General features: G+C 36.0%; 1 protein-coding gene across 1 annotated transcript in view; it reads right to left on the reverse strand.

The window, feature by feature from the left end:
* Nucleotides 1–1,012: 1,012 nt before the first annotated feature.
* glrba (glycine receptor, beta a) overlaps nt 1,013–17,662 on the reverse strand; it is a 35,686-nt gene continuing 19,036 nt past the window's right edge. The window contains exons 9-12 of the mRNA XM_065275031.2: nt 13,424–13,576; nt 12,279–12,427; nt 3,810–3,959; nt 1,013–2,297 (exon numbers count right to left, since the gene is read on the reverse strand). Coding sequence (XP_065131103.1) covers nt 2,001–2,297; nt 3,810–3,959; nt 12,279–12,427; nt 13,424–13,576 — 749 coding nt within the window. The 3' untranslated portion in view covers nt 1,013–2,000. The remainder of the gene's footprint in view (nt 2,298–3,809; nt 3,960–12,278; nt 12,428–13,423; nt 13,577–17,662) is intronic.

The following is a 17,662-nucleotide window of genomic DNA, read 5'->3' on the forward strand; positions in this document are numbered from 1 at the left end:
TATTTCACCACAGCTTTTAGGGGCAAAGCACTGAAGGCCTAGTATGTGAAGTATTACACTATTGAAATGTGAGAAAGGTTTGAGTATGGTTGTCTATTCTGGCAATGTGATCAAATAATGAAAATAATCCTGATGGTAGGCTACTGAAAAATAGCTAATTTCAACCTTTTATTTGAGCTGTTGTGATGAATATGCCAATTAGCTATTGTTATATATTCATACAGCCTATAATAAAAAATTGATTTAATTTAATGGCTTTACACAAACATCATAATTTTGCTACACTGGGTGTAATTCTCAAGAACATTTTTTTTCTTTTTATAGACCAGTTAGTAATGTAATTCACAGCATGCCCACAAGAGAGCAGTGTGGCTCTATAGAAGCTTGGTCTTATACATATAGTCAGTATCTTCAGAAGTATAACGTATAACTTATGCATTTCATAATTGTTCTTTTTTTCCTACACATGCACATTTTGTGGTTATAAGTTTCTTGCACATGATGCATACAATATCTGGATTTGCTAGCCTCTACTGTTCTAATAAATTCAGTGCGAGTGAGCAGGTGTTCTTTCAAGCAGTGATTTCTCCCATAAGATTAACCCTTGCTATGCAAACCCCTTCTAATGCACAACATTTCAGTGGTCATCAAGTCTTATTTGAATCTCAAATGAGTGCCAAAACTGGATATTAAGTGAGATGAGAGGGAATCTCAGGGATGACTGAAGGAAATGTTTCTCCCACAAATCTGTTGTAGTTTACAAGAGTGGGGAGAAGCATAGTTTTAGATATAACTTTTGTTGTACTTTTATAGTAACATTTTTGGAGCTTCCCAGTTTCCACAAGCCTCTTCTTTAAAACATGTCATGGTCCAAGACTTCCAACCTGTATACACACATAAACATATTGTACATAAAGAGTGATCTATAAATAAAGTTTGCTGTCGTTCTGGAAAATTGCAGGAATATCAATTCAGTGCTATCAACTGAAATAAAAACATATGAACATTCAAATGTAGCTTATGAAGGATCTTTATTATATGGCTCTATTATAGCAGTTACATCTTCTCATTACAGAGAAATACATTTCTGAATACACACCAGCCTGTGTCCAAATCTGATACAGTATTTAATTCAGTAAGCACATTACACATTTTTGCATGGCTTCATAAACAATTCACATTTAGGCATGTGTTGGCACAGGGCATCATGAGATGGATCTAGAGGATTGGAGATACCATGGCTAAGGACGCACAGTCGGTAAAACTCATGCTGTCTTGTTAAAGCTACACAGTTCAAAAAGCTATGTAGTGAGGAAGTAAAAGACAAATAAGCATAGCAAAGGTAGAGATACTATTTAAAGAGCACCAATGGTCCGATTCTCATTTCCTTTGGTGTGTAAGTGTGTATTAGTACATGTTAACGATATGCAAAAGGTACAAACCCCAAAGTAAACAATGACGCGAGTTATCATCTCCAACGTAAATCTCTTTTCTTGGACTACAACAAACACACGGATTGTAGGCAACAGTTTACTTCCTGGGATTTATGATGTAGAGAAGACCGACATTATCATAATTCCTCCCGCTTGGACTCACAAAGTTAACTCCTGTTAGCACTGCATTGTGAGCAAATCTTTCAAACATGTTAAGGAGCGTCACATTTCCGGCTGACGTCAGAGGTATTCAGGCCAATCACAATGTACAGATTAGCTGGCCAATCAAGGACAGTTTTATACAAAATCTGTGCATTTTAGGAAGACAGGGAAATCTGGAGCTAGAAAAAATGTACGGTATGTGGAAAATAAATTATACCAAATACACAAAATAACTGTTTTTACCAATGAAATAGGTGCTCTTTAACTGATCATAACAAGACACCAGACAATGTAAAAGATGATATTTTTACACTTTTCATGCTTGATCATGTTACATTCCCTCATTAACATATAAGCACGCCGACACACACCCACACAAACATACACACTTTGTGTGTCTCCTGTTTACAGATAAACAGACCAGTAAATGACATTGAAGAAGAGAAAAGTGAAAGGGAACAGAGCGCGTGCATAAAGGTCAACGCGTTTAGCCGCAGAAGGAATGACGGGTTTCGGAGGTGCTGGCTTCTTATTGTTCTTGTTCAGGGATTTGCCAGCAGCGTTTGTTACCTCTATGGGTTTCCCGTAACAGTCGAAATTGGAGAGTTCGAAATCACGGGGTAGAGAACCAACAATGCTAAAATCATTTGAGCGCAGATCGGATTTAGAAGTACACACCTTCTTACAGCGGTTTTCCACAACCTAGACACACACAAGCACATGTTAAAAGTAGGGAACAAATCACCAATTGTAAAAATGTAAAAAAAAAAAAGGCTTGACAAAATATCTAAAGCCTTTATTATTGTTTCTGTGCTACAAAAAGTAAAGAATGGGACCCTTCTGGAACTAGAAATATCTAGAAAAGTAGGGGAGAGCGTGGCACAACCTAACGCTTTTTGGTTTTGGCTCAATCATTCAAAAAAATATTTGAATTATTAATTTACACAAGCAACACACACATATCAGCTACAAATGAACATTTGAAGTTTGTTTCTAGTCCTTACCATTCTTGGACAATAACACCAAACGTGACAGAAGTGCAAACGTTACAACTTACCCCATAGGTGGGGTTAATTGTAACAGGCAGGGGGTTAGTTGTAACACTTGCTATAAATTAAGTCTGCAGGCAAATATTTCAATACTATTTTGTCTATATGCTTGAAGTGGATATTGTTTATATATCTGTCTATAATAGACAGGTATCCACACTGTATTCATTCATCCAGCCCTTTTCTAACAATAGTTCAATTATAAATGGATACAAATGTCTAAATATGTGAGGAAAAGCAACACAATTATGACAATTTTTTTATATGTGACTCAGTCTGTAATAACCGTTTAAAACAACGGCAAGAATTACACTAACATTAGCAGTTTTCATATCGTAAGTGCTGAGGGTTAGTTGTAACACAGCGTTACAATTAACCCCATTGGGTCAAAATATTTTTAAGCCCACCAAAATATTTGCTAAGACCTGCAGACATATTTCAAAACGATGCTATGTTTTAGTCAACAAGACACTGATTAATATGGCATAGCATTGAATTTGGTATCTTACACACCCAACCTAGAAACCGAAAAAAAAAAAAAAAAAACATATGATGAAAAAATTTACTTACATGCCACCAAAACACTCGTTCATTAATAACTCTCTGGAAAAATATTATACATTTCCAATAATTTGCGTGAGATCGTCTTTTGGCAGTGTGAAAAAATACCCAAAAAAAAAAAACAATACGCACAACCTTGTGCAACAATGTAAACAGTCCGTGTTACAACTAACCCCCGCATTAGTTTTGTCCCGCGCACCTCTACTCTTTGGACATTTGTTGGTCAGTTATACAATATAAATGCGAGTATACAACTAAATCTTAATCACTCTAAAGATGATGTTTCAATAGTTACTGTAGTAGTAACTATCTTTTTATATCAAGAAGTATCTCTTAAATATTGTTTGGGATATGACCACACACATGCACACGCACGCACGCACACACGTGAACCCCTGTTCTGCTCTTTCATAGCTTCTGGCTTCATTGCTGTCGGGTCACATTATTAAAGTCCCCCAGAATCTCCTGCTCTTCTCTGCACCCATGTCCCACTGATCATGCTCAGAGCAGTAGACTCAATTACAGCCATTTCATCTCCCTATGCAACCATTACCACACACACACACACACGCACACGCACACACACAGGTATACATACACTGACCTGTAGTGTGCTGACATGTATTGGGGTCCCTCCCGTTCCATTGGCACTGTTAGTTTTGGCTGGTGTCTTGTTCTCTTTCTCTCTTGCTTTATCTTTCTGGGCCATCTTTGCCTTCTCTGCCTCGATTCTCCTGGGACTGTTCAGCATTACCTGAGACACAAATGTCAAATTTGCCCAAAATATTATTTTATCATAATGAAGGACCCCTAAACGCTAAGAATTTCACTTAGTTAAATATTTTTGAAATGTATTAATTGTAATGTGGCTTTAATATGCACATTACATATTTCTGCATTCCAGCACAAAAACTGAGAATTATCCATGTCGTAACTGCAGAAGTCCAGTGTATTTCTGCTACTCCAGGATGTCTACTGTTACCCCAGTTTCAAATTCAGAGACCTTTTATAAACATTGTGATACAGTATATCTATTTCAAAGTTCAGGAGTCCATTGCTCCATTGAAAGACTTTGGTGTTTTGAAGGCTTATCTATTTTTGGTCTTGGAAAGAGTGTATATCTGCGTCAGCATTTTTCTCGTACCTATTAAGAAACAGCTGTATTGGGAATTCTGGGTATAAACTAGGGTATGCACATTTTTTATTGTCAATGTCACATACACTGGGATATTAATACACTGTTACAAATATGTCCCGAGCCCATATCAAACTGTGAAAGTTTGTGAAACAGATCTCAATACAACTTTCAATTCTGATTATATAAGGCACATTTCAAAGTTGACGTAAAACGCACATTTGTAATGGCACATTTAAATGAATGCAGCAAGTTGATGGATTGCGTGGCACCATAATTTGTCCACAGTTAGTTTAATTAACTGTATTATTACAGAATAAATTGTAATGGTTATTGTAAATAAATCACAACAGTTGCATGTTCTTGCAGCTTAGTTACTGTAGTAGAACATTGCATTAGCAATTACACAAAGTCATGGGTGCAATCCCTAGGGGACACACATACTTATATATAAAAAAAAAGAATTTTATGCACTGTCGCTTTGGATAAAAGCATCTACCAAATGCATAAATGTAAAAGCAAGAAGTCATAAAAGACCATGTCTTAAGGTGCTTTTAAACGTCACATGTGCCAAAGAAAACCATTATTTTAGCACACAGCCTTTACTGCTTTACACGTCTTGGGATTACAGTGGCATGAAAATAAACTAGAATTGCGTGTGAAATGGATATAACGTTTGATGAAGCATGAAACAAAAACAATCTTGCAGGCAGATTTGATCAAAATCAAGATGACAGATGCAAAAAGAGGCACTTTAACGTCTATTTTCTTTTGTTTTTCCAACTTTCCAAATGATCCCGTTGAACTCTTCACTTTATTGCTTTTTGATATCCTTCAGTGGAATAGAAAACAGATCAGTGGCCCTCCAAACTGTTTAACATACAGTATTGGCTGATTATAATGGATAGGTGCTGTCCATGGTACTGAACAAGTATCCCAATCATATACGCAGGTTATATACACTCTCTGAATAAATCCAGCTTGACACTTTAAAATAAAGTTGTATTAGTAAACATTAGTATATGCAGGGACGTGCACAGGGGGGTTGCTCAGGTTGCCCGGGCAACTGCCCATATGCCCTTCTCGACTCAAGTTGCCCTTCCGAGGTGGAAAAAAATAAATTTTTTACTTCGTTTACACTATGCAGCGTTCCTTCGTTACTGTGTATTTTAATTAATTACGAAATTTGTATTTTATTTTTAAATTGCTATCTCGTGTTTCTGGCGCATTCGCGAATTAATGACTCGTTTGAGTCGATTCCTTACAAAGTTTTGCAAATAAACGAGTCTTTTGAATCGATTCTTTACAAAGCGAATGGGCCAAACGTTTAAATTGGTTCGCGAATCAGTTTGAATTAATTGTTCAGATCGCTGCAAAAACGGAATCGTCCGAAGCTGTTTTACTCGTAACCTATGTAGAAACATGCAGAATATAACCATTTTTGGGTGACGTGGAAATGAATTTACCAATCTTTTAACTAAAAGCAAAACTTCACACATGTACCCACGCGACCTGTTCGTCGTCAGACACAGTTAAACGCGTGCAACCTCCAGAAGCATTGTAGCACAGATTGAAGAAAATCCATCGATGATTGACATCTGATTCGTAAGTGATTCTCACAAAACACACGTGACATGACAACGTAAGAAAACATGAGTTTTTGTCTCAAATCATTTTTATGTAAGTGTAAACTGTCAATGTCCTCAGACCATAGGAGATTTCTAACTTTATACATATGCAAAACTTTTGTCAGTTTACTTGTCTGATATTTCAGCTATAGACCATTTCAAAAGATGTAAACAACACTGGTCCAGAAACGGTCCGTGTAACGCTTTTCAGTTCTTTTTTCAATTTGCACCATCAAAATGAATCAAATGAAAAATTGGTTTCAAAGTTTCATTTTTCAATTTTCATGAGTACTTTACAAACGGACAATTGTCTCTCGGTTTAATTTTCAATTCTAAGTGTTTTGGTTGTTGCTTTAGAATTTCAGGTTTTGGAACAAACAGAAAAATGACGACTTGTTCTAATTTTCCATTTCTGTGTTTGCGCTTGCGGCTGGAACGTACCATTATCGCCGGGGGTGGAGTGCAGTCTACAGCCGGTCATGGACCCACAGCGCTATCGCGTTAAATCTCACCATATTTATCTCCTCTATGTATATTACACATTTATTAAATATATTTTGAATAACAATAATGCCTGTAAACATTTATCTATCGGACATCGGTTGCCGTTTTGGTTTTTATCAGTAGATGGCGATGTAACGACCTGGCAGTAAGTGCATGCACTCGAGACGTGATGGATAAACCTGTATCTGCCGCAGTTCAGCCTGCATAATGGCTCGAAAATTTTAATCATGTTACCCCGATATATTACGAGCCTGGTAGCGAGTCAGGTTTGTCACCTGAAAGTTGCCGTTTCGAGTCTCACGGGCGGCCGCTTGTGACGTGCCATTGAGCAAGGCACTTTACCCATTGCTTCCCGGGCGCTGGGTGCCCACTGCTCCGGGTGTCATGACTAGCAGTGCGTGTGTTGACTACTTACTGGATGCATTCCTTACTTGAAAACCATGTCACTTTCACTTTTGTTTTCCTTTTTAAAAAACTTTATTAGCCGCGGATGCCCACCCCGTGACGCCTGGCCTGTTATATTGGCTCATTTACTAGCCATATTAATATTTGAGATATCCACAGTGTATCCATTCCCAGCTCTTCTACCAGCTAACGGATCACACCTACAGTGGTGTTAAAAACATAGTAGTGTACTAATAAAGGTGAATAAATGGCAAACATTTTATAATTTTATGCTGCATGATCATAAACAGTGGTGTTAAAAAAAATAGCAGTGCAACATCAGTAACCTGATAAACCACTATTGTTATTAGTAGTAGTAGTAATATTTCTGGAAATTATTTATAGAAAAAAATAGAGCCATTGGCAATGATATCCACATTACTTGCTCTGAGTGATTCATTTATTGAAAGTGGCGTGATCAAAATAATAGCATACTGAAGTTTAAAATGAGTTCAACCTGTGAAAACAGCTTCTTTCTGTCCTTTATTAAGAAAGAGAGAAGGCAAATGTTTTGCCCATTGTTATAAAATATATAATATGCTGCTGAATTTCTAAATAAAATGGGTCTTTTCAAACATTGCTCAGAGGAACAGAGCAATTTGATTAAAAATTTGAAAACCTTTAGAAAGATAAAAGATGATGATCTTGTGACAGTCACTGATGCAAGAAGCCCCAGTAAAGCACCACTGTTGAAAAAAGACATCTATAGAATTACATCAATACATCAGCTGGCCCAAAGAAAAATAATGTAACATTTTGTGGCCTGATAAGATTAAAATCTTTCTTTTTGGGGTCTTTACAGGACCTCAGGCAACCCCTGAATTCAAGCCACAGTACAGTGTAGCATGGCGGTGTAAAAGTCATGGGATTGGGATGTTTTTCATACTGCCGTGTTGGGACTATTTATCAAATACAAGGGAATGGATCAGTTTGACTACAGTAGAATACTTGAAGAGATTATGTTGCCCTTTGCCGAAGAGGAATGCCCCTAAAATGGGTGTCAACAAGACAACAAACACAAAAGCAAGAGGGCAAAATCTGGTTCCAGACAAAAAGGATTAAGATTATAAAGTGGCCAACTCAATCCTCTGATCTCTCTGCACCATTAAAAACTTGTGGGGTGACATTACAAATGCAGTTTCTGACACAAACCTAAAAATTGACAGGAACTGTGAATACTGTTTTAAATTAAGGCAGCTCAAACATGCATTTCAGTCTGGGACTAGGATAAGCCCTGTCCGGGAAACCACCTCTAAGTTGTTAATGCTTTGTTTTGGAATTGAATGTGTAATGTTTTCAATACATTTAAAATAAAGAAATAATCTCATTTTATAATTTTTTGCAATTTATTCACTTTTATTAGTACCATGTTTTTAACACCACTGTAGGTGTGATCTGTTAGCTGGTAGAAGAGCTGGGAATGGATACACTGTGGATATCTCAAATATTAATATGGTTAGTAAATGAGCCAATATAAAAGGGCAGGCGTCACGGGGTGGGCATTCGCGGCTCATACCCTAATAAAGTTTTTTAAAAAGGAAAACAAAAGTGACATGGTTTAAAATATGGAATGCATCCAGTAAGTAAGCAACACACGCACTGCCAGTTATGAACACACACCCGGAGCAGTGGGCGCCCAGCCCCCGGGGAGCAATGGAAGGTGCCTTGCACAAGCGGCCGCCCGTGAGACTCGAAACGGCAACTTTCAGGTGACAAACCTGACTCGCTACCAGGCTCGTAATATATCGGGGTAACATGATTAAAATTTTCGAGCCATTATGCAGGCTGAACTGCGGCAGATACAGGTTTATCCATCACGTCTCGAGTGCATGCACTTACTGCCAGGTCGTTACATCGCCATCTACTGATAAAAACCAAAACGGCAACCGAGGTCCGATAGATAAATGTTTTCAGGCATTATTGTTATTCAAAATATATTTAATAAATGTGTAATATACATAGAGGAGATAAATATGGTGAGATTTAACGCGATAGCGCTGTGGGTCCGTGACCGGCTGTAGACTGCATTCCCCCCCCATCCCCGGCGATAATGGTACGTTCCAGCCGCATGCGCAAACACAGAAATGGAAAATTAGAACAAGTCGTCATTTTTCTGTTTGTTCCAAAACCTGAAATTTTAAAGCAACAACCTAAACACTTAGAATTGAAAATTAAACCGAGAGACAATTGTCCGTTTGTAAAGGACTCATGAAAATTGAAAAATGAAACTTTGAAACCAATTTTTCATTTGATTCATTTTGATGGTGCAAATTGAAAAAAGAACTGAAAAGCGTTACAAGGACCCGGAAACACTTCCCGTTTCAGTTTTTGACTGTTTTTTATTTTATTTGACATATATCATTATCTTTAAGGTGTTTCTTTGACTTTTTGATTTAGTTCTATATGTTCTGTTGGTTGTATTTTATCCCAACGTTTATCTAGTGTTAAAAAACTGAAACAAGAAGTGCTTCTGGACCAGTGTTGTTTACATCTTTTGACATGGTCTATAAGCTACATCAACATTGAGACTAAAGTTAATTTGTTAATTTGAAATGCTTGTCTATTCGGTTATTTTATTCTTTTTTCTGTACTGTTTGTGTATGTTGCAGTTTTACACATACTGTAGAAGTGCCCTTCATAAGTATTATTCTGTTTGTTGTGGAGTCAAGAAATGTCTAAACATTAAAATATGAACATGAGACAAAAGTACAGAATCTATTTTTAATGGTCACTTAGCTGTGTCCTGATTGTTTACACATAAAAAGCATAAAATGTGTAGGATCAGTTTGATTCACTTATGTGCATTTGTGTACAACATACATAAGTCAGCATTTAATGCTGTTGTTCTTTGTTGTTAAAGCATGTATGTGTTGAAACATAAACAAAGGTTAATAAAATGTGACATTCTAAACTTCTGACATACTGATATTTATCTTACCAATTTCTGGTCTCCATAGCAAACAGAAAAATCTTGTCTTTACAGTTCTGATACTTATGGAGGGCACTGTATTGTGTGTTTGTGTGTGTGTTTGCGTGTGTATATCTAGATTTATTTTTTCATGAGTAACTAGTAACTCGCTACTTGAGTATTATTTTCATTGCATACTTTTTACTTCTACTTGAGTAATTATTTATTTAGTTACTTGTACTTTTACTTGAGTAAAGTTTTTGGCTACTCTTTCCACCTCTGTTAAAATCTTCATGAATCTAGGCTGAGTTTGCCAAGTTTAAGCCTAAATAATCAGACAGATAGCAGCTAGCTATCATAGCTTGCAGACAAGCAGCCTGCTAAAATGTTTTTGGTAGGCATTAGGCAAACATGTTTGCTGATTTTAATAAAGACCCTGTTATTCCCAGTCCTTCATATAGGCCGTGAGTTTAAATTTAAAAAATTTAGAGGGGGGGTGCCCTTTATATAGGTCAGAGCAACTGCCCCTAAAAAATCCTGTGCACGTCCCTGAGTATATGCATTAATTAACATGAACAGACAATGATCAATATAGTTTTCAGCATGTATTAATTCTTATAAAACGGTTAGTTTCCATCCTTGATTCTGATTGGTTAATAGCTGTGCTTTATTCACGATAAAACACGGCTATGACCGCTTCACCCAACGGTTCTGTTTATCAATGTGCCCTTAGCAGCACCCTTTGCAACCACACGTATCGGTTTGTTGTTTTTATTTGCGCTTTCATGCATATTACACATTGGAACACATTTTTGTTCATGGTCAGGGACAATTTTTTCTAGTGGAAGGAATGCTTTTTATTGATTTAACTTCATGAAAGTTGCACTAATTTTTTTTACTTTAATATTGTGTGGTAACCGTTTTATAAAAGCAATAAGGTACTTGAGGCAAGTGCTGTATCTGCAAGTGCAGTGCTGTATTCGCGTCGTGCCTAAAAATGCCCTCCAGCTGTTAATTATTCACGATACAGCACAGCCTCTCGTACCTTATTGCTTACTTGTTGATGTTAGTTAATGTTAATATTAGTTCATGGTGCATTAATTAATGTTAACAGTTAGGATGCTTGATTTTTTTAATGTATTAGTAAATTACGAAATTTGCTGTAGAAGTATTGTTCATTGTTAGTTCATGTTAGCTAATGCATTAACTAATTGTTAACAAAGGAAGAGTTTGGTTCCAAAACACAATAAATCCACTTTTACTTATTCCGGTAAAAATGTGTTTTCTATACCAAGAAAGTGACAAGATGAAAACCACTATTTTCTGTTACAAACTTTTACATAGCATCTTTAGGTTATAATAACATAAAAAAATTCAAATTCATAATTTAGTTTTCAAAGATTTATTATAAAAACTGATGATTTTGTCCACAAAATGCAATAAATGCATGACAAGTTTTGGTTCAAAATGCTATAAATCTATTGAATTAATAAATGTGCATTCATCTTTGCCATGTTATATTTATTTAGTTGACTAGTGGTATACACGGATTTAAAAAACATTAATGGCATTAATCAAAACACTTTTTCATATAAAGAACACTGTCATTGCTGCTGTCATCCTCGGGACGTAGTCGCTGAACCTTTTTGACACGATCAGCTGTAAAATGCTTTGGTCCTGCTCGATTTTCATTGACTTCGCATAAAATAATGGAAAGTTTTTCATTAGATCCCCTGGGGTCATTGTGTTAGCATGACAGAAACTTGATCCTGTCCTAAGAAAATAAGCAACAGCATTTTTTCTTCGGCCGAGTGCCTCTCATGTAAATTATTCGATTTTGGTTGGTTACGTTTCTTCCCCGCCTCAGAAAACCACCACACGTTTATCAATGCCATTAAAGTATAATTTTGTTTTTCTTTGATGGTTGATCACGAAGTACAAAGTAGATGAGGAAAACTAGGTTTCTGTGTTTATTCAACGAATCAGCATTGTTGTTTACAATGCGTGGAATAGTGCGCTGTGATTTGTTTAGTGGATTTATTGCGTTCTGTAGAGAAGGAGGACTTCCATTTATTGAGTTTTGGGAAAAAAGGTTACATTTAATACTGTTCAGATACACTGATTTTGGTGGTAACTATTTTTTTTTTTAAATGACGTTTATCGCGTTTTAGAACCAAACTCTTCAAATACAACCTTATTGTAAAGTGTTACCAAATCCTGGGTGGTTTTCAACCCAAAAAGAGACAAACCCAAACATGTTGGGTTGTAATTTAAACTAAAAATACTGGGTTGTTTGAACCCATTGTTTGGTCAAATATAAACATTTTCTGGGTTAATTTACCCCAACAGCTGGGTTTGTCAATCCTGAGTTAAAAACATTCAGTATATTGCTGTTATGCACAAAACAATCTACAAACACAAAATATAAGATTTATGTAAAATGCATAGAAATACCTGGACCACAGCATACTCCACAAGAGAGGCAAAACCATAGAGCAAACAGGCAATCATCCAGATATCAATGGCCTTCACGTAGGAGACCTTAGGAAGCTCGGATGCTAAAGACATACTCTCAGATGAGAGCGACAGAACAGATAAAATACCTAAAGGAAAGAAGTGAAATGCAAAGTTGTATAACCACATATTGTAGCATAAATCTTAGCACCATGACAAAACAGATACCTTGAGATTCATCTTACTTAGCAAACACATATTAAACACCTATTGTAGGATTTCTTTAATGTTGTAACTAACCTGAGAGTGACAGGCATCCATGGAATGGACAGATGAAGAAATGAGTAAAAGGAATGAAGGAGAGGTGGAGCCTATGAGAAGAGGAATTTGAGAGGAAAGAAATGAGAGGACAAGTGGGTCGGATCTCAGGTGGGCATGACTGACATATGGACACATGCTTTCCCTTTTTTTGAATATATGGGTTCCCTTTTGTCTTACTCCCCATTTTGTGTCTAGATGCAATTTATATCCATATAAATAACTTTTAAAAACATTAGGAAAATTTTGAGTATATTATATTTGACTTAATTAATTTATTTTTAAAATCGAAACCAGAAGTGACCAATAAAAATCTATTATTTTAGAGGGTCCTTTGCGATTTGCAATGGAAAAGAGTGAAAATGTCCATTGGAAAATTACTAGTATTTCCTTGAAGCTCTAGGCAAATATTTCAATATGTCAAATTCAAACACTGTCTGCCTGTGAATCAGTTTACTATATTGCAGCTTTTGCTGATTTTCGACAGGTTTAAGTGAGGGGTATTGATCAAGTTACGCACCTTTTACAACTCCAACTAATTAGTTGCCTACTTTTTTAATAGACAACTGCTTATTTAATTTAATTTGTTTTCTGGTTCACAGTTGTGTTATGTCAGTTTCTTGACAAACTACTCCTAAGCCACTATAAAATGCCTTTACAAAAGCATTAAATGGGCACTTCCAAGCAAGACTGAGCTGTACCATCTCGATATGGGTCATAAAACACAACACTGCAGTTTTAGTCCCAGTCCAGCTAATGTGTGTAGTGAGTTTTGTTTGGCCGTCAGATCTGCGTCTTCTCCGTACGATGGTGAAGGGTATACTGACCTAAGGGCACACGGGCCGCACTGGCGTCAGGGTTGATCCAAAAGGACAGCCATGACAGGACGACAATGAGAAGAGTGGGAGCATAGACACCCATCATATAAAATCCCACCTGCCTCCTCAGAGTGAAGATTACTTCTACACATGTGTAATAACCTACATAGAGAGAGATAAAAGAGGGGAACAGAGAGAACACATTAGAGATGTATGATAATGTCTTTTCATGTTGTTAAAAAAGGGAATTAAATAACAATTTAAAAATATATATTTTAGTCTAAACTAACATGAGACCCAAACAGGTGATAGAAGAGGCTAGTTAATGCGTCGTGTATAAAGGGTGGTCCGATGCGACCTCCATAATGAAACGCTCCAAAATTCAAAGCACCTTCTCTTAAGTGTTGAGCATCCCCATAGCACCTGCATCAGAAAATCTCTGGAGCCGCTACTGGTTTGATGGTATATTAACTTGCATTAACTAAATTCTGAAGATAAAATGTTATCCAGTCATATAATGACCAGTAATATTGAACATTTAACTAGTGATGTTTCTTTACATTTTCTATAAACAGACTTCAAATTCATTGCAATACCATGTGCTCTTTTAATTGACAGGATAAATCAGCCATGACTATCGGCTTTTTTTAGTTGTGTAATAGGGGTAAGTGGGTCAATGACGTGAAGTTAATTATTTTGAGTCTGTATGGTTCAATTAAATGTAAAAGGGTTAAAATTACTTGCATACCTTCTCTTTTTTGAGGACCAAGTCTAAAATGTCTGGTTTTGTTGAAAGAATATTTGGGGGATAATTGCAAAAATGTCAATGTGGTGTAACCGGTCTGTGTCAATTGGTGTAACTAGTATTTTTTTAAATGAAAATATAAATACATTTATTATGTTTTTTTACCTATATTTTTATGTCATTTGTCATTATTTAGAAAACAGAGCTGTTTTTAGCATATGTCAAGAAAAATATTACAAAACATCATTAAAATTTACATTTAGAAATAACTAATAAAATGATAGTTAATTTTTTTTATGATTACGCCTACATGTCATCAAGGTGGATAAAATATTTAATATTTCTCATTCTTTGGCACAATTGGCTGTTACACCATTTGACATTTTCAGGTCCATTCAGTCTTAACTTTCATAAAAATTGTGTAAATGTAATTTTTTAACATAAATACACTATGTGCATCGAAATAAACCTGATGCGTGCTTTAAAACAAGTTTTTTTTTTTTATTATTGAATTTCTCATCTTGCCAAACAGTTTTTGTCACTGACCCAGGTACAGTATAGTTCACACAGAGGCGGCTACCTATGTTTCAACCTTTTCATTTGAAACGGGCCCCGCCCTCCAAGGGGGGCCCCAGCCCCGGCGCAAGAAAGTTTGAAAGGGGGGCTATGATTTTTTTAGGGGCTGATTTCAATGTTGTTTTAATAATATGATCGGATTTTATACTAACCTCAATGCAGTATTTCATTGTATTAAAAATATGTGTATAACATCTGTGTGCATTTACTGACTAGCTTTAATATATTTTTTGCATGACTGCATTTTCCTCTAACGCAACATCCACACAATGTTCCATTAAATGAACATAATGACCAAGAACTTTAAATAAACGAGGGGTGATTTTTTTACTGTGGCTTGGAAATCTTTTTTTTTGCTCCCGCATAACAGTATGTAAACTGTTTTTATAATAACCTATTGAACACAGATGCCGTCAGCTCTCGTTCAGATTTTAATTGAGCACGAGGCGACAAAATCGCTGGAGAAAGATGAACTTATCAGGGCATTCTCAGCACTCAAACACAAAAGGGTGGATTTCTAAAAAGGGCTCAGGTGAAATCTACACCCGCTGCCAGGTCAGCTGTCTACGGTGCTGAAAAATCGCGGAGCCCATCGTTAATTATAAGTTTGGTTCAGTGTAAGTCAGACACTTTTTTGCTTTTGTTAAATAACTTAAGAGGAAGTTTGAGCTGTTTTTTTAAAGTCAGCCCAGACAGCTGAAAATATACTGCACAAATCAATTAAGCAGAGAAGTTAGTGCCCATGAAAGGGCAGGGCTTATTCCAACTATAGAGTTTCGTTGCAAAACGAGATAACTCAGTTTTTTTTATTTTTCAGAAATCTAGTTTTTTGGTTGTGCATTCCAGTTAATATCAATTCAACTGCAGTTGGTTTGTTTTGATTTAAACCTTCATAACTTAAAACATACAACTAAGTAGCACCATAAAACAAAATAATAATATGATAACATAATAATAAACATGTTTTGAGAAAAATGTTAAAAAAGGATTCATCTCGTTTTGCAACAAAACTCTTCAATTGTATAGTTTTAATTAAATAAGGTTGGATCATTTCTGTTGAGCTGCCTGTTCGTAAGGCTGAAAGTCAAGTGCACGTAATAAAATAATATACCATTGATGCAAACCAACAGGAATCCTTGCTTTTTTGCTCTATTAAGTTTTTGTTTTATGTGGGTAGGGCCCCCTATTAGTTATTGAAACGGGCCCCCAGATGCTTAAGGCCAGCTCTGAGTTCACACAAAAGGAAAATTTACTCACCCTCATGTAGAATTAAACCTGCATGATTTTCTTCTGATGAACACAAAAAAAGTTATTTTGATAAATGATTGCAACCAGTTGACAATACCTATTGACTTCCATAGTGGGAAAAAAACGAATACCATGAAAGACAATGGGTATTGTACACCGTGTGGTTACCATTCTCTATCAAAATATCAGAATAAAAAGTCATACAGGTTAAGAACATGAATGTGAGTAAATGATAACAGAATTTAAATTTTTTGGTAAACTATCCCTACTCTTAATACATAACTAAAGAAACATGAATTAATTTTAATGTCCTTTTAAAACACATAAAATGTGAGGAAAATATAGCCTAAGCATGGCAAAAGAGTCCAGAAATATTACAAATGTAATTTCCACCACAGTATGACACAGTACTGTATAACACAATACATAACTGTTCCAAAAAATGTATTTTTCTGTTATGCATAGGAAATCCACTTTTACACATAGCCGACAAATGAAATAATTTGAAGTGTCTAAAAGTCCATAATTGCCCATTGCTAAAGAAACATACAGTACAAAACTGTATTGTATATCAACAAATTCTTAGTTCAGTGCTCACATACTGTATGTGTGTAGATCTGAAGATTCCCTAAGAGGAGCTCATCTGTCTCCTGGGGTCATTTTTAAATCTCAGTTGAATACTGAACATCTGCCAAACACATAAAAAACTACCACAAAACAAAAACTGCCACACTTAATTAATCAGCTCTAATTCACCACATGAAATGAAGCGCTAACAAACACATTAAAACCCAGATTTTTACAGTCTTTCACATGAACATGCTGTGCATGACTAAAAAACATCCCTGTAAGGAAACTTCATTGAATGGTGGCCATTTATCTCCATATAGAAACATAGGCAAAGTTCGACATAACAAGGTGTTTTTTGCTCATTGGACCAGGTGCATTTCTGGGTAAACCTGCAAAATGACAGCATGATGACAAATTATCCAGCAGGCTGTCAATAGAGGTTTCTTACTGTAAGTCGCCTATTTGCACACAAGTATCACAAACAATATTCACAGGAAGAAGATGAGTGGGAGAAACTTCAATTGAAAGAACAGCAAGTACTGGGAAAATTGATGACACCTGTCACATGTGGACACCTGATTTATTAGCCTTAAAGAAACTGTTTATCCAAATCCTTATCCCATTCCAGATATACAGTATATGAGCTTCTTTCCTCATACATGATCAAGTCTTATATACTTAAATGGAGAACTGATATCTCTTGAATTACTGCCAATAGTCAGAATAAAACAAAATATGTCCCATCAACAATTAAACCTGACAAAGACATGTACCATAAATCCTCTCTCTTAACCCTTTAAAATTCCAGTGTACCGTTTGAGGGATAGTGCATTATTTGACAGAAAATGCATCAAATACAACAATTCAAACACAAAAAGCGAAACATGTCACATATCTTTTGAAAAGCTGAATTTCTTGTGATTCAAATGATGTAAACCGTTTTAAGATCAAATCAAGACACCAGGTACAATTTGTGTTCTTTTTAGGCATTTTTTTTGCCTTTTTCAGAAATGCTCAGGGATTTTTAACCTCCTAAGACCAGGTGTGTCCACATCAAATTTTTTGTTGTTTGCACCATAATACTTAATGCTATGTAGCTGGAACCTGTT

Source organism: Paramisgurnus dabryanus, chromosome 4 (genome assembly GCF_030506205.2).
Source record: "Paramisgurnus dabryanus chromosome 4, PD_genome_1.1, whole genome shotgun sequence".
Classification (NCBI taxonomy): Eukaryota; Metazoa; Chordata; class Actinopteri; order Cypriniformes; family Cobitidae; genus Paramisgurnus; species Paramisgurnus dabryanus.